Source organism: Dermochelys coriacea, chromosome 15, assembly GCF_009764565.3.
Source record: "Dermochelys coriacea isolate rDerCor1 chromosome 15, rDerCor1.pri.v4, whole genome shotgun sequence".
Classification (NCBI taxonomy): domain Eukaryota; kingdom Metazoa; phylum Chordata; order Testudines; family Dermochelyidae; genus Dermochelys; species Dermochelys coriacea.
In genome coordinates this window covers 28837003-28862719 of record NC_050082.1, presented here as the reverse complement: position 1 = coordinate 28862719, position 25717 = coordinate 28837003, and the positions used below count along the sequence as shown (strand labels likewise).

General features: G+C 40.5%; 1 protein-coding gene across 2 annotated transcripts in view; it reads left to right on the top strand.

Annotated features, from left to right (window-relative positions):
• LOC119843882 (SV2 related protein) overlaps positions 1–25619 on the top strand; it is a 34795-nt gene extending 9176 nt beyond the window's left edge. For both annotated transcript variants that reach the window (XM_038373817.2, XM_038373815.2), the window contains 14 exons: positions 1991–2076; positions 3251–3349; positions 5513–5584; positions 6169–6293; positions 9300–9363; positions 11068–11193; positions 12300–12428; positions 13727–13800; positions 14113–14189; positions 15894–16001; positions 16752–16863; positions 18341–18422; positions 18662–18751; positions 21139–25619. In XM_038373817.2, the coding sequence (XP_038229745.1) occupies positions 1999–2076; positions 3251–3349; positions 5513–5584; positions 6169–6293; positions 9300–9363; positions 11068–11193; positions 12300–12428; positions 13727–13800; positions 14113–14189; positions 15894–16001; positions 16752–16863; positions 18341–18422; positions 18662–18751; positions 21139–21345 (1443 nt within the window). In that variant the 5' untranslated portion in view covers positions 1991–1998 and the 3' untranslated portion in view covers positions 21346–25619. The remainder of the gene's footprint in view (positions 1–1990; positions 2077–3250; positions 3350–5512; positions 5585–6168; positions 6294–9299; positions 9364–11067; positions 11194–12299; positions 12429–13726; positions 13801–14112; positions 14190–15893; positions 16002–16751; positions 16864–18340; positions 18423–18661; positions 18752–21138) is intronic.
• Positions 25620–25717: the final 98 nt, after the last annotated feature.

Below are 25717 nucleotides of genomic sequence, written 5' to 3'. Positions count from 1 at the left end.
TTCCTGCCACATCTCTCTCCATATCCATAATGAGAAGGACACAACACCAGTCAGGAACACCATGGTCTCCAGGAGGGGAAAGACTGGAGAATTACCTGTTTGCTACCAAAAAAGCACTTTTACTGCCTTTGTAGCCCTCCATCCTTCTTGGAACTGGGTCTTGGGTCACCACATCTTTTCAGGTTTCAGAGTAGCAGCCGTGTTAGTCTGTATTCGCAAAAAGAAAAGGAGGACTTGTGGCACCTTGGAGACTAACAAATTTATTAGAGCATAAGCTTTTGTGAGCTACTTCTCACTTCATCAGATGCATACAGTGGAAAATACAGTGGGGAGATTTATATACACAGAGAACATGAAACAGTGGGTGTTACCATACACACTATAACCAGAGTGATCAGGTAGGGTGAGCTATTACCAGCAGGAGAGCGGGGGTGGGGGAACCTTTTGTAGTGATAATCAAGGTGGGCCATTTCCTCTGTTTGAGAGGGCTGGATAACTTCCCTTTAGAACTGATCACTGCTGCTCCTAAATCATCTTGCAGGGCTCACTAGAGCAGTAACACATGGCCTGAGGATGAAGCCTCTGCAGTGTTGCTGGCTCCCACTGGTCCAGAGGGAGAAACTGAGCTGAGCATTCCAGCTTTTGTCTGCTGGGACAATTACCAGCCAAGGGGGCTTATTTTCTTAAGAGGTTGATGTAATTTGAATGCACTGTACCACTTGGAATGAGTTGTAGACTGATGGCATAGTATGGGCTGTGTTTCTTTTCCCTTTTCTGTTTCTTCTCATTCCGTTATGGTGGAAGAAGTGGGATGGAATTATAATGTGATATGCCCTCCCTCTTTAGAGTACTTTATTTGGGGTTTTCTGGCTTACTGTGTATTTTCTCTGTTGCACAGTTGTGCCTTGCTATTTCTTTATTTTACTAGAAGTTTCACAAAATAATATTCAAACCTGGGTGAATCTCTCCAAAGAGCTCAGCATACCAGGGAAGGTCTGGGACACACATTAATATGGAGAGAATTTCTGTTTGCGATCAGCCCTAAAGGGAAGCTCAAAAGCATTGAAGAGACATACAACCTACTGCAACACTGCGTCTCTCAGACACATGGATGTGAAGCCACATACTGACTTTCTGAAAAATCTCAGCACTGGCTTATTTGGGACCTGACTTCCAGCAATGTATTACAAGACTGAACTTTTACTTTTTCTTTAATGAGGGCATTTTAATGGATAAGTTGACTTTATATTTACTGATAGTTGGTATTGGTAAAACTTTGAGACTTAAACTGAAAAATAAAAATGCATTTATACTGACATCTTTTTATTCTAAATTTTAGACAGACGTGGCTTGTAATGTCCAAGATAGTAAACTGGAGAGGTTTGATAGTCTTCAGATGAGACATAAAACTGTGGTCCAATGCATGACCATTTGCAAGATTCAAAACCCTGAGGGCATTTTTAGAAACAGTATCAGTGATCGTCCACGTGTCCTGGCCGAATTATCAACTCCAACCATTACATTCTGCCTTCTTAGATTCCCTTTGTAATTTTAATTGGATAAAATAACCTGTACTTCCTGTCCTCTTGTATAGTATTGTTGTGTGCTGTTAAACAGCTGCTGTGCTTCACTCCAAAGAATGCTGCATTTCAGTGGTAGGTGAAGTGTCCCCCTTAAACTTAGCGTCAGTTCTTCAGCTTTACAAATCATTGGAGCTCCTCCAAAGTCATTGGGACTACACTGATTTATATAAAAGTGCTGTATAAATGTAAGACATTATATTAATATTTAGAATTATTGTATTTGGGAAAATCCTTGAAGAAAATGGAAGTTTGCCTGGGTAAGAACTAAATAAAGCTCTAAGGATTTAGCCCGTTATTAAATTATTATTATTAATTAGATGTATTATTAGAAGCTCTATCTTAGAGTATGGCTCTTATAGGAGGGAAAGGAATGCAGTGCTGAACCAGAATTGTTGATTCTTTTCTAGATACTTTTATGGTGGAAGATGCGGTGGAAGCCATCGGGTTTGGGAAATTCCAGTGGAAGCTCTCTGTTCTTACTGGATTAGCATGGGCAAGTAATTGTTGCCAAGGGCAATGGCGTATGAGCCCCTCAAGGAATCCATGTAATACACTAATATCCACATGATGTATTCATGCTCGGGGACAAACACAAACAACCAAAAATGTAATGAACAAAGACTTGAAATGTTAATAACTACCAGAATGAGTAGCATGAGCATGTGAGGAGAAAGCTGGTTAGGCTTTTTCTGTATGTCTTATAAGACAGGGCTGGAAGGAACCATTTGGATCCTGTACTCCAAAACTTTGCTTCAGGTAGGAAGGGTCCCAAATTACACCTACAGTAAATTGATCTCACTTTTCTTTAAAGACAAGCTAGAGATTTCTCCATATTTATCACATTAGGCAAAGTGTTCTATATTCTCTGTGAATTCATCATCAATAAGGTTTTCCTGATAGCTGAATATATCCCTGTTGCACACCCCAACCAGTGCTTTTAGGGGTTGGTATCCAGGGCAAATGATTCTGTTTTCTATTCTTTAATTGCCAATATTTTACTTATAAAGAGCTATAATGCCCTCCTCTGTAAAATTTTTAGGCTAAATATGTCTAGATCCTTCATTTTCTAGTTATTTTCTATATATAGGATTACAGTCTGCCCTGATTTATATACCTGTGGGTAACTGAGGTAGATTTTGGCCCATAGATGTTTTCTCAAAGTATTTGGACCAAATACGAGGGTATAAGTTATATGGCAATAAGTAAGTCTAACTCAGTCTGCCTTTAAGGGAGTCTTAAGCTAATACAAATCTTGCTAAGTAACCAGAAAAAGGAGTTAAAACAACTTAGACTCCCTGAGATTCACACCACCTTATGCACCACTTCTGAATTTGGCTCTTTAATCCTACCTACTAAAAATTCTGATATCTTGTAGGCTTAACTACTTTAACATAGCAGACCATCCCAAGGCTATGGGGGCAAAGAAAAATGAGTTTTGAAGTGCTCGTATCCCAATGTAAAGCTAATGCTCAGAAAATATAGTGCTTATTTCACTGCACTGTGCAAATCTGCAATACAATATCTGTCTTTCAAACTGCACTGCCATGTTTTACCTCCACAGCAGGAATGGCTTCAGCAGGGAGGGGTTAACTTAAAAGAGGAATATAATCGGCTGTTATAACAATACTATTCAGGCAGTCATTATTTTTTCTTTATTGCCCTTCTAGATGGCAGATGCAATGGAAATGATGATTCTAAGTATCCTAGCTCCTCAGCTTCATTGTGAGTGGCGATTACCAAGCTGGCAGGTTGCATTGCTTACATCGGTAGGAAAAATAGCTGACAGCTCCTGTATTCTGTAAGGTTTTTCTACTCGTTGTTCAGACATTATAGTTTATATCACAATGTAAAATCTGTTCATGGCCTTTGCAGAGGGAAGGAGACTACACTAGTATGGGTCTCTCTGACTTTGGCTCACTGGTGTTGTAGGAGCCTTTGTTTTTAAGAAACAGAATTTGAAAATATGAAACTCAGCCAGAACTGCAGATTTTGCCTTGTGTGGGTTTCCCATTAAATGTAATTAATGGCCAAACTTATAAATTGATCCAGGCTCATCCCAAAGTAACTCAGATGCCCCACCTTGACTCACAGAAAGGGTTTGTAAATTTTGGTCATCTTTTCAGAGGATCTGCTTTCTCACCCTGTTGGGAAAGTCTAAGCTCCTTTGTACATGGAAGGAGTGGGAGCCCTGGGGTAGAGTGGGATTTTGCTGTTTGAGCTGGGCTCTCTAATAATCCTGAAAGTAGAGCCCTCAGAGAATGGTGCAACAGTGCTGGAAATGCAGATGGGCTTTAGGGATGAGAAAACCAGAGTGTAGGACATGGATGAGTGTGAATACCTTCTACTTACAATTGTTGCTTCTTTGTGGCCTACAGCTTAACTCTCAAATTCCCATAACATTTTTCACTCCCATGGCCTTTGATGGCATTTTTGAACTATACCGATATTGCACAAATTTGTAAATATGCTAAATACATTTAAATCAAATAGCTAGTGTAAACATCATGCCTTTCACCTAACTGACCTCAAACCAGCCCAACTAAAGGAGGACCTTAGCCAGTGTTTCAGCATAGCACAGTTTTGATCTCAGTGTGTAAAAGGTCAAAAGGATGGAGTATCATCAAATGTGACATGAAAGTTGGTAAATGTATAACTTTTAGAAATGGACCCTTTCTTGCACCACATATTACTTGAGGCTGCAGTTCTTTCTTAGATAAAACTCCCATTGACTTCAATAGGATTTTTGGCTATGTAAAGACTGCAGGATCTCACCCATGGGTGAAACCTGGCAGTTTTTGTCATTAACTTCAATGGGACAGAATTTTACCTATATGTTTATTTGTGGAGTATGCTATATTTCCTGTAGTATCACTATTACTAAAGGTACAGTTTTTTCTTTAACATTATAATCTTTTTAATTGACTTCTCTGAAGTTGTAAAATCTAATTATATCTCCATTCAAGGATGGTTACATAACCTGTGAGACCAAACCTCACACAAATTGCTGAGGAAACTGTCAGAGGTTAGAGAGGAGCTGAGTGAGACATACCTAGTGTCACCAGGCATCCAGAGGAGCTCAAAGCTGCAAGGTGTTGAGAACTCTAGCCTGATTTTGTAAAAAGCTTAAGGCCATGTTTACTTTTAAACAAGAGTAGCCCTACTGAAGTCAACAGGACTGCACATGCACATATACTTCAGTGCTTTACAGGATCTGAGCCAGAATGCTTAGCATCTTGCAGAATCGAGCCTCAGATGAGTAGGATACCAGCATGCACATTGTAATGTCAAAAAGAAAAGGAGTACTTGTGGCACCTTAGAGACTAACAAATTTATTAGAGCATAAGCTTTTGTGAGCTACAGCTCACTTCATCGGATGCATCCGATGAAGTGAGCTGTAGCTCACGAAAGCTTATGCTCTAATAAATTTGTTAGTCTCTAAGGTGCCACAAGTACTCCTTTTCTTTTGCGAATACAGACTAACACGGCTGCTACTCTGAAATTGTAATGTCAGTCGCAGATTATCTCTGTGGACAGGGCCTTAATGACCTTTCATTTATTGGCAACTTACACTAACTAGTCGTTGTCTCATAATTCATTATCACTTTGTTTATCAAAAATATATGCGTTGGATTTTCAGAAATACTCAGCATCAGACTAACTGGTCCCATTGAAATCAGTAGCAAAACTTCCATTGCCATCAGTGGGCGTGGAGTTAGTCCATTGTTGAGTGGTTTTGAAAATCCTACTTTGTATATGTAAATTTCCTTTAATGGAAACTGGACCCACAGCACCTTAACATAATACAGTAGTGACAATGAATGTTTGAATTTTCTGGTTTGATGGTAAAGTTGTGCAGCTTTCTCTTCTGAGCTCTTCTCTGGAAATTTATACATGCTGTTAAGAGGAAGGCTATTTCTGATTTTCCACAGGTGGTGTTTGTGGGAATGATGTGCAGCTCTACACTCTGGGGAAACATTTCAGACCAGTATGGCAGAAAAACTGTAAGCCTCCAACTTTTACTGAAATAGGTGCCATTATAACACAGTTACAGTGCACTCCACTTTAGTGCATAACATTGCTGAATTGCATAATCCACATACTTGTACAAGAATCAAGCAGGCCAAAGCTAGCCCAGTTTCTGCTCCCAGTGAGGGCAACAGGATTGTAACAGTAAATGAGAGCTGAGAAAAATAAAGAGTGAAATAAATAACTGTCTGACTGTGTTATGAAATGAAGCATGTTTTCTTTAAAGATAGTCTTTATGATATTCTGGGCTCAGGTTCAGCAATGCATTAAAGCACATGGTAATTGTCCATGTTGCACACAGTATACTTATTTGCTTGTGCAAACTACAGGGATTTTTGCCTAATGAGGGCCACAGGCACAGAACATTTGCACATACAGTTCTCAAGTCTCCTTTAACTATTTTGAGCCTAGCTTTATGAAACCCTTGGCTCCCAGCTTCACAAAACTATTCTCCTAGAGTACTTTCTATGCTTCCTGATTTAGGAGATCTGGGCATTAGTCTATAATTTTCTAATTTGTGTTACAGCATCATCCTTTTTCTGTTGTTTGTTAAATGCAGGGGCTAAAGATCAGTGTGTTCTGGACCCTGTACTATGGGATCCTCAGTGGTTTTGCACCAGTATACAGTTGGATCCTTGTGCTCAGGGGACTGGTGGGCTTTGGGATTGGAGGGGTACCTCAGTCGTAAGTAAATATTCACGTTTCAAAATATTCTTTTTCCCATTTTTCTTAACACTGAAATCAGTGCTCCTGTGGAATTGTGTATGTCACTCTGTGTAGGGGCCTTCTGAACCTAAGTTCCTCTAAAGATGTTAACACGGATGTATTAAACTCTAGGAAGGCTTTTGAAATGCACAGTATTTCTGTGAGGAGGTGATTAGACCCCTGATGACTAACACATCCTTCTGAACAAACTGGGTGTCTGAATTTAATATGGTCAGAAGCGTTACATACTTGTAAGTTCTATTGGATTTTCCTGTACTAAACTAAGCCAATTAGTCATTGATGTTCAGTCTGCGGATCTAGAGCATGAGACTTTAAAGCAGTCAGTGAGTTAGATCAGCTGCTTATTTTGGTACTTTTACACAGAGCAAGAGGAGTGATAATCACTGGAGTCCTGCTTCCTACAAGCAGACAGAGCAGAACAGACAGGATCCTTCTCTGTCCCTTCAAGTGTCCAGGAAGTGGGGTGAAGGCAAAAGGCACTAGCATCCCACTCTTGCAGCAGCAGGGAAGAGAGAACAGATAGTGTGAAACTCTCAAAGAGATGTAAAATAAGCTCATAGCAATGGCTTGACATTGCATTTCCATGTTTGTATGATAAAATTGAGCCAATAAGTGATGACGCTGAATTGTGACAATACCAGGTCATGACATAAACACTACTAATTAGAGGTAGGGCCAACCTGGAGCCTCCTTGAACTTTGTGAAACTTTGGATTCCTATCCAAATCTGAACCTAAACTTTGAGCCTCAGGCCCATCTGTGTAATGGGTCAAAACTGGAATTCCAAATCCAAACAGCATCCAACTTGGAACAGTTTGAATAGCTTCATGGATGAGGCCTATCTCTGGTCAGAACAGAGAATTAGGACATAACTCCATGACTTTGAGGCTCCCCTCACTTAGGAAGGGGCTTTCCAGATTTTCAAGGGGAAGACCCCTGCTGTAGCCTTTTAGTTGTAAATGGAAGGGAATGAGTGTAGCTGTTTACTCTCCCCTTCCCATTTACTCATTATTATTCTCATTAATAATTGATGTGTTGCATCAGGAGAGGTGCTATTTCATTGCCAGAGGAGCCTGACTTAGATTGATGGCTCATGGATTTGTTTGAGATGAGTCAATATCCTGCGATGGCTGCAGCTTTTCTAGTGCCATTCCCACAAATCCAGATAAAGGAACCACCACTCTGAGAGGCTTCTGTAATACTATTAGTATATTTCCATTGCTCTTTAGCCTCCCTCCAGTAAGACTGCTAATGACAGCAGTATGTGTGTAAACTAGGAAAGTCATTAATCAGCCACATGTTTATTAATTGGGAGCCAGATTCTGCCACACAGCTTCCAATATGCATTACTAGAATGGGGCAGAAGAGCGAAAGAAGCAAAGCATCAGAGTTAATTCTTTACATTGCAAACATTTATGAATAGATAAGTAATACCATTTTACAAAAGAAGAAAGTAAAACACATGACTTTCCCAGGATAACAAAGTGAGCCAGTTACAGAGGTCAGAATAGAACCCAGATCTCCTGAGCCCCTGTCCCTGGCTCTAATTCTGAATGGTCTGATTGGCAAATGGAGAAATGTACTTGAGACGGCAGAAAGAGCTGGGTTTTTTTTTAATAGTCTTGGACAAGCTACAATATTGCATATGAGAAGCAGAATTTCTGTAGAGTCATTGAGTCCATAGATTCATGTGATTGTATTATTGCATTCTGTAATGCATTTTGGGATAGAGTTTTTATGAAAGATGCTGTTTAAAATAATGCTTTGTACAATTAGAAATTAACATATTACATGTAGGAGCACATTTATCTGCATATGCAGGAGCTGTATATAGGAAACAGTGGCCTCCCAGGGAATCTTACTATGAGATACTATGTGACACTGAGTAGGACATAATTATTAGCATTCACAGCATCCCATAGATACAAAAGTAGGAGATGCAGAGCATTCCCCTGAAAAGAACAACCCACACACAACTCTAATCACTGTACTCTATTACATTATATGGGGAATGCTCTGCATTTTATTACACATGACTATTTCCTTCTGTTTTTTAATCACTGATTTAATGTTTGATATTTGCAGTGTTATCCACTGATTAACTGAGCTCTGCAAAGTCACTGAGAGCTCAGTCCTGCACCTCTGAAATCAGTAGGAGTTTTGCCATTGACTTCAAAGGTAACAGGATTGGACCCTAAAGGTGTTTCAGAAGCAGAAACAGGGCCTGGCAAGTCAATGGAATACAAATATGGTAGGAGCAGAGAAATATAAGTCCTAACAGACTGTTTAAAACAGACAGGACAAACCTTTGATTGGCTTCTGTCCCTTGCATTAATCCTCAGGAAACACTCACACAACAACTGTGTAATTCAAATATATTGCCCTTTGGCACAATGGGGTACAAAGGCATTGCAGAGACTCAAGTCAATTTTTTAAAATTCCCGCTTAATAAAGGAGTGCAAATTATTTTATACGAGCAATAACAATAACAACAGCCTCCAGGTTTTCATCTCCTGGAGGACTGAAACCTAGCAGAGATGAGTGACCAGCAGTGAAATTCTCCTAACCAATTTAATTAAGCCCTGGGGAACTACTCTGCCCAGCAACTGTAGGAGTTATGCATTGAATCCCACTGTGAGAATGCCTGTCCAGACCAGAGCTCTGAGCAAATACACATCAAGGTCTGCTAGATCTAGCAGGTTTGAGTCTGAGGTTGCAAAGCCACAGAGAGGATCAAATTCTCTCCTCCATTAACTGCTGCAATCCATATTAAAATAAATGAGATTGTTCTGGTGTAAATGAGAGAAGACTCTGATCCAGTGTCTGTAGTACTGCTGGCTGTGTGGGCTGGGAAAGGTTTTTATGTTGTCACTGTGGTTTGGCAGTTTTAACAGGAAACAAATCAAATGCCTGAATATAGCTCAGTGTGCTAACATGACATTTTTCTCAATGTTTATCTTTACAGAGTAACCTTATATGCTGAATTCCTTCCAATGAAAGCTAGAGCAAAATGCATTTTATTAATAGAGGTAAGTGGTGTAGCCAGCTGTACTTGGTCCTTAGACTTGGTGGCCCAAATTCTGCTTTCAGTTGTGTCCATTCAATTCCACTGACCTTAGAAAATTCAAAACCAGCTACAACAAATAGATGGCTGAATTCAGCTCTCTATACCAGGGTCAGAGAGAGCTGAATTTAGCCCATAAAGTGTTAAAATGGAAAAAAAAAGTATGATTGCTTCATGGATGATTGAAGCAACCAGGTGTTACTGTTGAGAGAGCTGTTCCTTGATCAGCACTCAGTGGCTTTGAAAGGGCTGTCCCTGTGAAATCTTGTCCTCCCTGAATTCAAATAGCCTTTTAACAAAATTAATCTTCCAGTATAATTGCTGCCTAGAATTAGTTTTCATTGCCTGACCTTCACTAAGTAGAGTTCAGTAGATGAGCAACTCTCTTTCATGGTGCTAGTATTCTTTTACCCTCTTCTTGGTCTGGCTAGTTCTGAGCATTCTGGATCCATGTAATCACCCAGTGGAATCAGAAATTTATCCTAAGCATTGACTAGTTAGTTAACAGGAAAAGGAAATTAGCCCCTGAGGGAACTAAAAATCAAAGGGAAGAAAATATCAGATGGACCTGGGTAGCTTTCATGACAGTGTGTCCCAGCTCTGGCCTTACTAATAAGAGTTTCAATTCCTTCCTTCTTTTTCAGGCAAAACTCCTGTTGATTTTGATAGTTTTATCTATGTAAGGAGAACAGGACTCTAGATCTCACAGCAGTTTATAAGAATTATACTTAGAGATAGATTATTATTATCCTAAGCTACTTTATTATGTCCGGGTATCAACTGAAGGGGATCTAGAATCATATCTTAATCATTCACACCATAAGGAAGTTGCAGCTGTTTTGAGGAAACTGTAGGCGATGTGAAATATATGTGGCCAAAATCTACTGTCAAGTTACATCATTGAGGTAGCCACTGTAAATTGGAGAAGAATTTGGTCCATCAACCACAAATTAAGTGTTGACTCATTATTTTCCAGTCTGCAGTTCTGCTGTAACAAATGAATACAGCACATTGGTCTTGCTGAAGGTGAAATTTAACTGTTTGAAACCACCAACATGAGTAGCAGAAAATGTCCCATCATATGAAACCTTTTTTTTTTCTTACCCAAAGTTTTCAGTAACCTGAGTTTTAGAATGGAATCTGGATTTACAAAATGCTTGGAACATAGGGAGAGTTATGGACAAGTCTGAAGACAAAAGGTATAAAATATAGAAAAGCCCTACCATATATAAAATATGAGGCTATTTTATATAAGAAGCTGCCTCTGATACCAGTTTATTCGTCTACATTTAAACATGGCTTTCCAGAGAACATTGGTAATAAGTTTTGAGAGCTGAGCTCATGGAGCATGAAAAAAAATCCCATTCACAAATGGCTGGATTTCTCTTGGCTTACATCTGTGCACATTTTACATGTCTCATCCCTGATTCACCACCAGTCTCTACAGTACAGAGTTTACAACAACAAATGCTGTATCTTGGCAGGGGATTAGACTGGATGACCCTTGCAGTCCCTTCTAACCCTATGATTCTATGATTGTAGAACTTCCAGTTGAAGAGGGCATTAATAGAGATGGTCCTTCTCCTTTTTAGTTACTGTGCTGTTATCAGTCATGCATCTCAGAATTCTTTTATCCCCCTTTGTGACTGTTTCCTTTTTCCTTTTGCAGGTCTTTTGGGCCATTGGGACTGTATTTGAAGTCCTTCTTGCAGTGTTTGTGATGCCCACTCTTGGCTGGCGTTGGCTGCTCATTCTTTCTGCTGTTCCACTCTTGCTGTTCGCCATCTTATGTTTTGTAGGTATTCTTTACTGGAGAGATGTTTGTGCAGCAAATCTAACATTTCACAATAAAAACAAAGTTAATATGGAGCTTGATTGAGTGGAATTGTGACAGCAATGAGTTTTCCTGATGGTACCCTGTTAATAAATCTGAAATCATGATGTAAATGATACTGCTTCAACTGATGCTGTTTCAACAGCTAGTAATAGTAGGCTTCTCAATGAGAGTTGTTCTGATGATGTAATGCTTGTAATCTGATGCTCTGCTGTAGAATGCTGGTAGTTTGGAGTTCTGTGAAATCAATCAGAACTGGGATTCTCTCTCTAATTTACTCATGCAGTTTCAGTCAAATTCAGTGGAATCAACCTCTTATTCTTATTAAAATCAGTTATTTTCTGATTCATCTTGGGATCCTTAAATAATTTTACCACAAGTCACAGCTTCCATCTAATCTGTTGTCAATTAAAAACTCTCAGAAACCATGGCAATCTCAGCATAATATGCTATTTATATATTACAGGTCAGATTCTTAAACAAATTCACATATTAGTGACACTTGAACTTGTCTACCCTGTTTGATGAAAGTATTTATGATAGCAACCCATTCAAGCTATATATAGACTCCTGTCTGAGTAATAATTTGATTATTTGGCTGCTGTTATTTTTTAGCCATTGTCATTGTTGTTCAGGAATCTCTCCAGATAATTACACAGGTGTTTTAAAATCTTATGAATTAAAAAAAAACTTTAAAAATGGACAATTTTGAATATCTTCAGACTCCTGCTAACTAATTGACTGTTTTGCCATTCCTGCTGTGAGTGTAATACCAAAAAATTCCAAAGATATAGTCAAATCTTCCAATTATAAAAAGCAGGTAATGGAGGAGACCTCTTGTGGGATAGGTTTAGGGATGGATGCCTGATGATATGATGAAAGTGGTATCTGGAATTTCTTAAAGCCTGTTGCAGAAAGACAAATCTGTAATTCATCAAGGGCTACTTCTGCAAGCTTTCACATCTCATTGCAGTTAATGAGACTACTCACATCTGCCCTAGTCAGTTTATTGTCCTGTCATTGACAATATTGTGTCTGATCTGATCTGCTGTGCTTTGCTTTCATAGTGGCTGCCAGAAAGTGCAAGATATGATGTGTTATCTGGAAACCAAGAGAAGGCTATTGCCACTTTGAAGCGGATAGCAGCAGAAAATGGAGCTCCAATGCCTCTGGGAAAATTAATCATTTCCAGACAGGTGAGTACAGGAAACAGACATATTAACAATACTGGATCTAAGAGAAACTGTGCTCCTTTCACAAGTAATCAGTGGTAAGTTTAATTTTGACATCTTAACCAGTAATAAACACTAATGAGAAGTTTCAGAGTAGCAGCCGTGTTAGTCTGTATTCGCAAAAAGAAAACGTACTCCTTTTCTTTTTACTAATGAGAAGTGATCACATATGCTAAATTAATGGGGAATTACACCAAGGGCATCATTCTGATTTATACTAAAAATGGTGGCAGTGTAAAGGGGCCTTAAAATGGGCATACATAACATTTACACTCACTTTTAGGCCTCTTTATACTGAGAATCAGACCATGAGAATACTGAAGGGCCCAAATCAGAACCCCAGATCTGAACACCTCAGAACTATATGTGGAATTTTGGATCCCAAGTTGAATCTGAATTTTGCAGCTAGCCCCCATTTCTATAATGGGACAACCCCAAATCCCAGAGCACCCCCAAACTTTGGGGAAGTTCTGCACAGGCTGGCTTACCTCTTTGTCCTTCAGAAATTCTTGGGCCAGCCAAAATTCTCCTTCTGAGAAAGAAGAAATGCTTTGCTTGCTTTGGAGGTTTTGGTTTTTAGGGTTGGATTGCAAAATGTTTTTTCTAAACCACAAAACTATGGATCAGATGCTCTTCTGTTCCAAGATCCATCCTGCACAGGAGATGGGAAGGAGAGTCATCCAGGAGCTGCTTACAGCCCCTTGACTCTCAAGCTGCCTTGGCCTCAGCACAACCTAAATTAGAGATACCTAGAGGCTGTTCTAATTTACTGCAGCTACTAGCTGTCATCACTAAGAGATCATACACCACCTGTGAATTGGCATAATAGAGCTGTGTCCCTCTCTACGTGCTGACAGGTTTCAGAGTAGCAGCCGTGTTAGTCTGTATTTGCAAAAAGAAAAGGAGAGTACTCCTTTTCTTTTTACTTGCTGACACTCTCTCTTCCTCCCCATGTGCTGGGGTGGTATGAGCCAGCTCTGATGACTTTACACCAGCTGAGAATTTCTTCTGGCAGGGGAATTCTTAACTTGGCAGCTGTGACCAGATTGTGGCTCCTTTATACTGCTCATGTGCATGAAGGGACCTGAACAGGGACTGAATATCTGGCTGTAAGCTGTGTAATATATATATCAGATGGCCTGACATAAGAGTGGAAGCATGTGATTCCATGCAATCAAGTTTCCTCCGATTCTTTATGACCCAAAATCAATTTTAAATAGAAACCAAATCAAACAACTGTATTTTTGCTTGTTTCAAAACAGGAAGACCGGGGGAAAATGAGGGACCTTTTCACACCCCAGTTTAGATGGACAACATTGTTGCTTTGGTTTATATGGTAAGAGGAGATATAAACTGTTCAATGCCAGCATGCTTATGTATGTTTTTCAATGGATGCATTTACAATATCACTAAAATGGAGAAAATCTCACTCCCCTCAAACCTGCATGACATGTAATTTCTTAAACCACCAAATAACATTCACTCAAGATCCAGTGGCCTATTCATTTTCTGGGTGGAAGTAGGAACCATACTTTAAGAAAGTATTTAATAGAAGTCCTCACTTCCATTAGGTTCCATTTTGATTCACAATGATCATTATATTATGTCTGACCATCTCAGATTTCCTCTCTCATTTCCTTCCTCGCAGGTTTTCCAATGCCTTTTCTTATTATGGGTTAGTTTTATTAACTACAGAGCTCTTTCAAGCAGGGGATGTCTGCAGCAGTGAGTATTAGCCCTTCTCTTCTTTCTAAATATGCCCTGTAGATGAGAGAAAAAAGGTGGGATTCCTTTTATTGGACCAGCTTTTGCTGAAGGCTTGGAAAGGGTCACAATTTCTAACGCACACTTTAGGAAACCTTGTTAAGAGCTTGTTAATTTTGAACATAAGTCAGCTCCTGTATCCTGCTTGCTGCTTGATACATAGGGGTTCTGGGTTGGCCACAGGAAGGATTCCCCAAATCCAAGTTGTGAAATAGCAGTGGAGCCTGCAGAGGAGGCTTATTAGAGGCACGTATCTATTCTTGTTGAGTAAAGTGTGATTCCATAAATGTGACTTTCCAGATTTGCCACTCCCAGGCCTAATTAGGTCTGAAATAGAGAAAATTGCCAGCTGCCATAGGGCTTCTGGGTTCTTGAAATGTAAAGAACTGCTGAGGGAAAAGATTTGCATAGAAATTCAGCATCTTTTCTGTTGCAGTTTGTTGTGTTATTGTCAGTATTTTAACTGTATAAAGAAGATCTTTAAAACTCCTTGAAAATTAGATTCCCCTAGGGAGAGTGTTACTGTGTTCTGAACACACTAAATTAGGGAACACACCCTGATGGTTTGGAAATCATACAAAGGGGATGGGTATTGCTGTGAGAAGTTATCAATTAAGGGTTTGTCTAGGAGCCTGAGAGTAGAATGACAAATCTAACTTTGGATACTAGACAAATGTGGATAGTTATTGGGAGACAGTGTGGTCTGGTGATTAAAATGCAGGTCTAGGAAACAAGACTACTGGTTCTTTTCCTAGCTCTGTCACTAACTTGCTGTAAGACATTGGACAAGTCACTTCACCATTTTGAGCCTCAGTTTCCCAACTTGTAATTTTGACCTACCTGGCAAAGTAGAGGAGTCTGTACTGGTAGAGCACACCTGCTTGTGCTACAGAGAATCACTCACATCCTGTGCTAGAAGGCGCTATACAAGTATGATGTGTTGTATGCTTTGGGTGAATGTGAGGAAGGTTAAAGTCCTTCGGAGAGGGAATACAAAACACTGTAGACAACTGACATTTACCTTGTATTTTAAAAGGAAGGATCATGAGAGAGGGTTTGGCAATAAGAACCAGGAAGAGGAGAGGGGTTTGGGTTAAAGGGGAAAACAGGAGTGCTGGTCTGTGGATCTCAGAATCATAGAACCATATGGTTAGAAGGGACCGCAAGGTGTAGTCTAACTCCCTGCCAAGATCTTGTTTCAAGCAATAGAATAAATAATCATAATACTTTGCTTTTCTGTAGCACCTTCTATCCAAGCTTCTTGGATCTCTTTATGAATCCTAATGAGTTAACCCTCACAACCCTCCTGTGTTGTAGGTAAGATATTATTATCCCTATTTTACAGTTGGGATTACTGACATCACTAGCCTGAGGTCACAGAAGCCTGTTCTGATTTTAAAAATAGTGTAAATCATCAGTCTGCAGGTCAGGGTTGCATCCTAGAAGCAAGACTGCTTAGGAACTGTTTGGTTTTGGCTAGGTGTTCTGGGTACAACATATTCAGGTAAAGTGCACCTGCTGTGCTGCTGAATTCCAGCCACATCCACCCCAGTGGTTTCAGCAGCAAGTTTACAGAATCACAAAAGCACAACAGGTGTATGGGAGGATCAGCAGAGAAGAGATTACTTAAAATATCACAAGTGCTTCTTCTTTCTCCTCCCACAGTTTCCAGTAGAAGGAAAGCAGTTAAGGCAAAATGCAGCCTGGCCTGTGAGTATCTGACAGAGGAAGACTACACTGATCTGCTCTGGACCACTTTATCGGAGTTCCCAGGTAAGCGACCATATAAGTTCCAGTGCATCACTGAATGGAGGCTTACTGCAGAAGCAGTCTCTGGAAAGTGTCTTGAGAAGCCACAGTGGCCAGTCTGGTTATGGTTCCAATTCCAAACTGAATGCCATGTATTCTGAGGAAAAGTAACAATTCAATAGGATTTTATCATCCAATTAATTTCTGTTAAAGCAGCAGAGTGATAAACTTTCTTCCAGGCGTTGGCTTTCCAGAATTATTTTTAAAGGATCCTGGGTATGGTTACTCAGTGTTGGATCTGCTTCCTTTAACCCCTTCTGTGCAGAGCCTTGTACACCATCAGAGCCATGACTTTTAAAGTCACAATTATTTAAATGAGCAGTGTGACAATAGAGCAAGAAAGATAGGTGACATATGGTAGCAATATGAATATTGTTCCATTAGACTTATAACTATATCCCTAGGTATTAATCGGCTTGAGATGGCATATCACAAGACAGTAATTCAGCATATTATCACTGCTCTGGATTAAAATCTCAGTGAGAAATCCAGCTCTGGTGTGAGTGCAACTCCATGCCTGTGTTGTACATGTTTTGTCCATGGAGAACCTCCTTCCCTTGAATTGCCAATCTGACTCCTTTCCTTGCAACAGATTCACATGAAAAGGAAATAAATTACAAAGCCAAATAACATTGTGTGGTAATTGCTGGATGCTGCAGCTCAATCTGAACTCATTCCACAGATGTGGGCCAATCAGTTTCTCTTCCCATACAGGTGTCCTGGTGACCCTATGGATTATTGATCGGATAGGCCGTAAAAAAACCATGGCGCTGTCCTTTTTTGTCTTCTCGTTTTGTAGTCTTCTGTTATTTCTCTGCGTTGGAAGGTACGCAACACAAAGTGAAAACTAAACCCTGATTCATTTACTCTTCCATATGGGACAATAGGTTGAAGGTGATGGTTTTAAGAATCAAGAACTGACCAAGTTAATTTGTGAAAAGATTTCAAGGGAAAGTTAGGCTTTTCTCTACGGAGTGTTTAGAAGAAAAATAAGAGAGGCAGGTGGGGAGAAAGCCTGTCTTCTCCAAAGTCCGGTGTTCCGAATACACCAAAGGGGGTAATAGTTGACATCAAAGTAGGAAATAGCTCTCTGAAAAAAGTTCTAAATCAAGTCTTGTGCAGTGTGTCTCAACTACCATTACATGTACTGATGCTGGTACCTCTAGTTTTGCAATTAGTTCTCTAGGTTTCCCCCTTGCCAAATGAATGATGAACCTCTGGGCTGGAATCCACTGCTGTGCAGTGTGCCTCCCATTCAGTTACTCATGCCAATTTGCAGCAGAGCTTGGCCTTTAATTGTGAGACTGGGGTTCAGAGCAGTCTAAGCCGTGCTATGGATTAGAATGTGCAATTATAGGGCAGGCGATAAGCACTGACTAGTGAAGTTGAAGTCTTGGCCTGGAAAACTGGTACATTTGACCTAAGAATTTGGAAATTACTGTACTGCTGGAAGGAACCTGTATTTTGGCATTGCAGCCAGTTAGGGCCCACTTTTCCAAAGAGCTCAGGGCTAAATTTTTGACTGCTCAGAATCCACAACTGAGGCCAGATTTTCCAAAGAGCACAGCACCCAGCATCTTCCATTGTGACACTTATGACCAGACTTTCACAAGAGCTGAGCACCCACCATTGACTCAGTGCACTGAGCTCTTTGGAAAATCTGCCTCTGATTATGAGTGTTGGGCCTTTTGGAATATTTTGGCCTTCCTGTCACTTGTGCACAGTTCTTTCTGTACTCTGGGGCTGAAGGTAGGGGGCACAGAAATGGCATCTTAGTTGTTGCTGAACTGTTTTGTGTAGAGAGAGCTCCTAGAACACTTTCAGGCACCGTATAAATAATAATAATAAATCCTAACAATATGAATACATAACCAAGTGTGTCCAATTTCACACCTTTACACAGGAAGCCCACAGCCTGATTCTGATCTCATTTACTCCAATTGTGCTCCAGTTGAGTTATCCCAGTGTCAGACTAATGTAAGGTCAATCATTGAGTGCATATTTTCCTCATCCAAATATCTTTAGGCTGGGACTAGTACATGTAATTTACTTCACTGCTCACTGGCTGTTGATAGTGCTCTGTTGAAATGCAGACTCTTAGAAAAGCCCAGGTGTCTGTAGTGATCACAGATTTTTTTGAACCATCCTTGTATTAAAGGTCCAGAAAAATGGAGGGGGGGTCAATAAAAATAAAATGGATCTAGCTAATAAAATGTAGCATCTTTTTTTAATTGCTACTTGTCTCTAAATCCAAATAAAGACTGAACTGAACAACCCAACCTCTGCTCTCCTTATTCTCACAGAAATGTTCTTACTGTGCTGCTCTTCATCGCAAGGGCTTTCATTTCAGGAGGATTTCAGGCTGCTTATGTTTACACTCCGGAGGTGAGTACGGTCATTTTTGTAACAAGAAGGTTTAATGGGAATGAGGCCCTGGTGGGACAGCTGAATTTTATGATCTTCTCATAATAGGCCTTATACAGGCTACAATTTCTTAAGCCATTATATTGTCTGAGTGTTATAGACCTGACAGAACTTACGTTTAGTATCGCTCTTTGATAAAGAGATGTAAGGTAGGAAGAGAGCTGTATCCTAGGGTTAATGTGCTGATGCTTTGTCTACAGGTTTACCCAACAGCTACTCGTGCTCTGGGCCTAGGAACATGCAGTGGAATGGCCAGAGTAGGAGCCTTAATAACTCCATTTATTGCACAGGTAAAAATCCCTCTCTTCAAAACATTTTAGTAGCACAGGAATGCGATGGAGAAAACGGCTTTTCTGTATTAAGGGCCAGTTGATGGTAGTCCTCACCCAAGTATGTTGGAGGAGGAAGTATATTGGTGTCTGTGAGAGGGTGAGTTATCCTTTTAAGGGAGAGCTGGACTCAGCCTCTTCTGTGACTGATTTACCTTTCAATCCAGGGGTCACATGTTGAGAGCATGTGAGGAGGAATCAGGCCTGCTGGGGGACATAAGGACAGTCTGAGGTCAGTTGTGGGAGAGTCTCAAAGCAGGTAAAGGGGCTGTGTGAGTGGTTCCATGCAGGGAGCAGGAGCCAGCTAGGAAAGGTGGGGGGAAACAAGCCTCAGCAGGGATAGGACTAAGAACCCTGCACCAAGGGCCGTGCCCTCACAGAAGGCTGCGTGGAAGACTTGTAGTGTTTCGAACTTCATGTTAATAAATCAGACTGCTAAAGGGGAGGGTTATTGTGAAAATAAAACTGAGGCAGTGGGGGCACCTGAAGCCAAACGAGGTTAGCCCCTAATGTAGTGCCTTTTTCCCACCATTGCTCCCACACAGTAGAGACCCATACATGACAGTATAGGATGCCATTAACACTGCTCATAGTGATCAGTGTCTCAGGAAGACATAGGCTAGAAAGGTAGGGCTTGGCCATTGTCCCATTATCTCTACACATTGGGAATTGACTGGACACCTGTGCTTCATCTGTGCTAGATGTCTGCTTTCCCCACTGCATGCCAGGAGCACTGCACCTTCTTGAGTCTCCACAGGCATAATGCACTCAAAAACCCACACTTGGGTAGCCTGTCTCTTCCCATGCTATCCCAAGGGATGCGGATTCTGAGAGTGTCACTGAGTCTGAAGTGGATTCCATCTGTAGTAGTAGTCACCCCACCACTGAAAGGGGATTGTTGCACTGGAGAGGCTGTGTGCAGGACAACCAAGATGGTAACAGGCCTCCACGTTTTTCTGATCTTTGAAACTTGAGAGAGATGATCCATTTCTCATAAGAATATAGGAACGGCCAGACTGGGTCAGACCAGTGGCCCATCTAGCCCAGTATCCTGTCTTCTGACAGTGACCATTGCCAGATGCTTCAGAGGGAATGAACAGAACAGGGCAATTTCAAGTGATCCATCCCCTGTCATCCAGTCTTAGCGTCTGGCAGTTGAAGGTTTAGGGACACCAAGGGCATGGGGTTGCATCCTTGACTTTCTTGGATAATAGCCACTGATGTACCTATCTTCCATGAACTTATTTAATTCTTTTTTGAACCCAGTGATACTTTTGGCCTTCACAACATCCCCGGCAAGGAGTTCCACAGCTTGACTGTGCGTTGTGTGAAGAAATACTTCCTTTTGTTGTTTTAAACTTGCCACCTATTGATTTCATTGGGAGACCCCTCGTTCTTATGTTATGGGAAGGGGTAAACAGCACTTCCCTATTCACTTTCTCCACCCTATTCATAATCTTATAGACCTCTATCATTTCCCCCTTAGTTGTCTCTTTTCTAAGCTGAGCTGGAATAGAGGAGACTTTAAAGTGATATAATATTGAAGTCCATAAAGAGGCATTTTTCACATTAGCCAGAGGATCAGGATTAGTGGATAAAATCTAAAGAATAAGAAAAGCAGAATAAGCAGGGAGCTCAGGCAAGATTTTTTCATTCAAAGGGCAATAACAAAAACAAATGGAATAAGCAGGCACAGAGAGTGATTGAAGTAGAGACTATTGATGAGTTTCAGACACTGATATATATTTCTGTTAGCAATGGATCTGAGCCACAAAGTTCAGAGCTGAACCTTCCCAAAGCAGGTATTGTTCAGATATGGGGTTTTCATTCCAGTCCATCAGGACTTGCTGGAGAAGGAAAAGACTGAAGGACCCATTCAAAAGGGAGGGAGACAGTAAAAATGACCAAACTGACAAATGGATCAATACGTGAAGTCTGAGAAGCTATTTTCTGTTCCTCATTTTATTTGCATGATTGCAAATCACTTTCATGAGACTCCTAAGAGAGAGGGTAGCTCAGTGGTCCGACTACAGGACTGGGAGCCAGGAAGTCCTAGCTCTGACACTGGCCTTGGGCAAGTCAGTTAATTTCTCTGCCATGGTTTCCCTATCTATGAAGTAAGAATAATATTAGCCTATCTCAGATGGGTGATGTGAATCTTAATCCAAGGTATTCTGTGTGTATTTATGGGATAAGTATTATCTAAAAAGAAAGAAAAGCATGTAATATAGTGGCTTTTAAAAAGTGATGTTTTCCCCTAAAGGAGTTAACATTTCTACCCCAGTCTTGTTTTCTTTAGCAATGGATTCAGTTCGTCCTTTCTTACCCTTTCACTGACTTTCCCATAGGTGATGCTGGAATCTTCAGTCTATTTAACTCTGGTGGTTTACAGTGGATGCTGCCTGTTAGCAGCCTTGGCTTCCTGTTTTTTGCCCATTGAAACCAAAGGGCGTGGTCTGCAGGAGTCCAGCCACAGAGAATGGGGACAAGAGATGGTTGGGAGAGGATCCCACAACATGGGAGTCACCAGGTCAAATTCTGGATCACAGGAATGATAGGACATGAGCCCCCGCTGTCCCCTTGCAAGGAAGAGTGAAACAAGCAAGAATTGTATTTTTAAAAACCAAGCGTATAAAGCCGACCGTGCTGTCACTGCCAATGTCATGTGTCAAAATACAGGAACTTTTGATTTGGACCTAAGCAAATTGTGTCTTTCCTACTCTTTACTCATAAAAATTTACTTGTGTAATGAGAGACATTTGATCAGGATGTCATTTGAAGTTCAGAGAGAAGGGGATTTTTAATAGTCTGTTGTGCTTGCATGGTCAGATACTGAGCTTAAAATGTCCTGTGTCAAGCAAATAGCTAACTGAATGCAATTTAGTATCAGCTGTAATTTTAAAAAAAACAGTACTTTTGATGCCTAAAAGCAAAAGATTAATATTTACTGTGTACCTGGCATAGCACACGGTGGGTTCCATACACTACAGAATAGGGTTTTTAAATTAGATGCCTGCCTTGCACTTTTTAGTCATCAACAACAACAACATGTTGTAACAGCAAACCAACCAATGCTTTCCAGTTCCCTTGCCTATAAGTTCTGTTGTTTGGAACATATCTTGAGTGTTTGCTTTCCTCAAGGCAGAGTAGTTTGAGTCTGTGAAGAGTGCTGTTGAATGTAGAGATGGGACATTATATAAGAAATGTAAATTCTAGCGATTTGGAACAGAATTTACCTTTTGCCAGAAGCATTGAGCCCTCTGTCTGTTGCATTGGTGAAGACTGCTTCAGCTGTCCTGATGTCTCTCTGTGTGTGGAGATGCACGCTGTGGTTTACTGCATGGGTCCAGATATGTTTCTGTTCAATTTGCATAAGTACATTCCCATAGTGGTGTAGCCAATGCCTATGACACCAATGTCTTAATCTGAACAGCTGCTTGTAGCACTTTCGATGGAACTGCCTTCCTGTGTCTCCCAACAGGAGCAGGTTCTCTGTCAGCTGGGTAGAGCTCTAGGGTAGCTGCCAGTTGTATATGGAATGTAATGGCAAGTTATGAAGGAATGTAATTGGCGTCACAGCTTAAATGAGAAGAAGTCCTGGGAAGAGCTATACCAATGTCATCAGCAGAAGATTGACTCTCCCCTTGCAATTTTGGTGTAGTTGATACAGTTCTTTCTCTCATCACAGGGAGTGATATAGTTCAGGTGAGGACAATTCAATTCATATATACTATCTGTGTAGCCTTTTGGTTTGTAAGGAATCTGTCTGTGAATGGGGATTCAAATTTCAAAACTTGATGGATGTAAAGCAAAGAAATGTGTAACAAAATCAGACAGTTTTCATCCCTGGGTCTTGGTATTTTTCCAGAAATCCAGCCTATGGAATACACCATCAAATGTAACTGAGAGGTACTTAATTCTAGTCGCTAGGCCGTGAGAAGCCATGCGTTTTCCATAATATGTCTGATCAGTCATTTCACAGAAATATAGGGTTGTGCATGCTATGGATTTTGCACAAGACCATATTTAACTACATGGTGGATCAAGCCGTTCCCTACAAAGGCCTTTTCTCTGGGGCTGAAATAGTTCACTGAGTGTGCCAATGGGTGCAAAATAAGAGAACACAATCTACATTCAACTTTCACTTACAGAAATGCAGAGCTGTAGCACAGTAGAACACTCCAAGAAGTACTAGGCTGTTTAACTTATACCATTATATGAAATTACACATGGGAAATTCCTTAAAGGAATTTGAAGATCTCCAAACTACCAGGAAAGGCCAAGTCAATTGTTGGCATTCTGCCTGGAGGTGTCTTATGGTGCAGGAGGTGTAAGACTGACAAGGGACCCAAAGTCTAAATATTCACCTAGCATTAAAAGATGGTGATTACAATGAAGCACTCCAGAAATAGCTCGCTGGTCTGAACAGGTTAATGTTACATTTTCATATTAATGTTAATATGAAAATTTAATTCAGTTCAGAGATATCCAGCTTTATATGCGTTTGATGTCATAGGAGAATGTTGTCCATTTCTAATATTAACGCTTTACATTGGTATGAGTATCTCTGCCTGTCTATTAGTTCGGTATTCAGTGTTGACTCTCCAATATGCTAAAAGTTCCAATCAATCTAAAGCAGGGGTTCTCAAACTTCCTTGCACCATGACCTGCTTCTGACAACAAAAATTACGACAAGACCCCAGGAGGGGGGACCGATGCCTGAGCCTGCCCGAGCCCCACCACTCTGGGCAGGGTGCCAAGCTGAAGCCCCAGGGCTACATCCCCAGGCAGGGGGCCTGTAACTTGAAGCCTGCCACAAAGGGCTGAAGCCCTTGTGCTTTGGCTTTGGCCCTGGGCGGTGGGGCTCGGGCTTCAGCCCCAGGCCCCAGCAAATCTAAGTCAGCCCTGGCCACCCCATTAAAATGGGGTCACAACCCACTTTGGGATCCCGACCTACAGTTTGAGAACCGCTGATCTAAAGTGAACAGAAAGTGTTCTTAACTAGAAGACAATGGGAATAGTTCCTTCTTATCTCCTCACCATTCAAATTCTAACTGGATATCCCTCCCTCATGTATTATGCAACTAGAGTAGCTCAGTGCTGCCCTCAAATTCATGTGACACACCTGCTTGTTTACCTGGGGCTCTCACGGTAATGTACACAAGATATACAGCATGTTTGTGAGGGGAGAAACAAGCCCTGAATGGTTTTAAATTGCATATTGTAACATTCAGATAGCCAGAGTGCAACTCCTATTAGCTTTTGGATTCATCAGCACAGCTGTGTAAGGTGGTCCTTATGAACCTTGCAATGAAAACACTATATAGGGCCTAAGCCTGGTCTGTAATTTGGTACCTGTAACCAGTTACAAGCACAAATGATAGAATTTAGATCCTTACCTGATGGGAAGCATGGTTAGACACCCAACTTCTATCATTTGTGCTTGCAGTTAGTTGCACTGGCAGTTAGTTGGATGCCCAGAATTGGAGGCTCTTTTGAAAACTCGATTCATTGTAAGCGTGTTAGGGGAGAGAACATATGCATGAAACCTACAGCCTCACAGGACTGCTGTGTTAACACGCTAGCTAATGAGCCTTTTAGCTTGCTATTGAGCTCCCTCCTCTATTTAAAAATCTACTTCTACCTTTCAAATGGTCATATGCACACATTGCTTTGATTTTTGAGTCAGCATTCAACAGTTTGAAGATGTGATATTGCAACGGCCTTCAAAATGTGCATTCAGAGAGTTTTATGTGAAGTGTGTGTGTGTGTGTGTGTGTGTGTGTGTGTGTGAATTTATATACACACACTTCCAATAAAATATTTCATTTTAATAGATATTTATAGGCTATGCAAAGGCTTTTAATCATGTTGAGAAGCTGGTACCTGTTTAACCTATCACATTTACAATATTACAAAAAGCCATTTAGAGGCATTTTTGCTTTTCATTTTATATAAATGCTACATTGAAAAATGTACCTTGTTATAGAAATACCAGGATCAGCCCTGCTGAAGTAACTATAATTCATAGGCCTTCAGTCAAGAACAGTGATCTCTACCTGAGGCCTGATGGAAAGCCCATTAGAGTCAATAGGAGTCTTTCGACTGACTCCCTTGAATCAGATTCCAGGTAAAAGGGGACAGGATTGGGCCCTTAAGAGCTGATTCTGTCTCACTGAAGTCAACAGGAGTTTTGCTACTGACTCGAGTGGGAGCAGGATCTGGCCTTTAAGCAGCTCAAGTGAGTGTCCCTGAAAGTTGTTAATAATGGAGGAGGATGTTCCAGCATGTCCACTGAGAAAAGCTGAAAAACATTTCAGTTGATGCACTATAGCCTATAAATAGTCATGTCATATTTTGTTAATATGGCAACATTATTAATGTATATAATTAAGCTTCCAAAGATTTTGTTTTAAACACTATTGTGTATTTTTCACTGGGGAAGGAATTAATATAGCTAGTTCATTTTAAAAAATAAAATGAGATCAATTTGAATTAAACTTAGGAGCAAATCGAATCATGGGGTTCACAGATATATTAACTGTCCAATTAATTAATGTGCAGAGCTGTTGTGGGGAACATAATTCTCCAGGCATGCTTTGACAAGTGATTTAGTATTCCTAAATGCTTGTTGAAAGAACATTGAATGTTATCTCGTGTTTGAATGTACAGTTTCTAATCTGGATACATTTTAATGTTTAAAAAACTTTGTGTATATTGAGCTTGTTGTACAATATTCTTTTTGTTCCTATGTTAATAATGCAACATTGGATAGTTTCATTCCACACTTGATATTTTATGTTGAATAAATTAATAGTTTTTACAGTAATGATGCTTTTGCTGCCCTAGATGTGTAATCCATTATGGGACCTTGATAACTGCAGGTGTTATGAAGGGTCAGTAGTTTCACAGGATATTTGTGTCCTG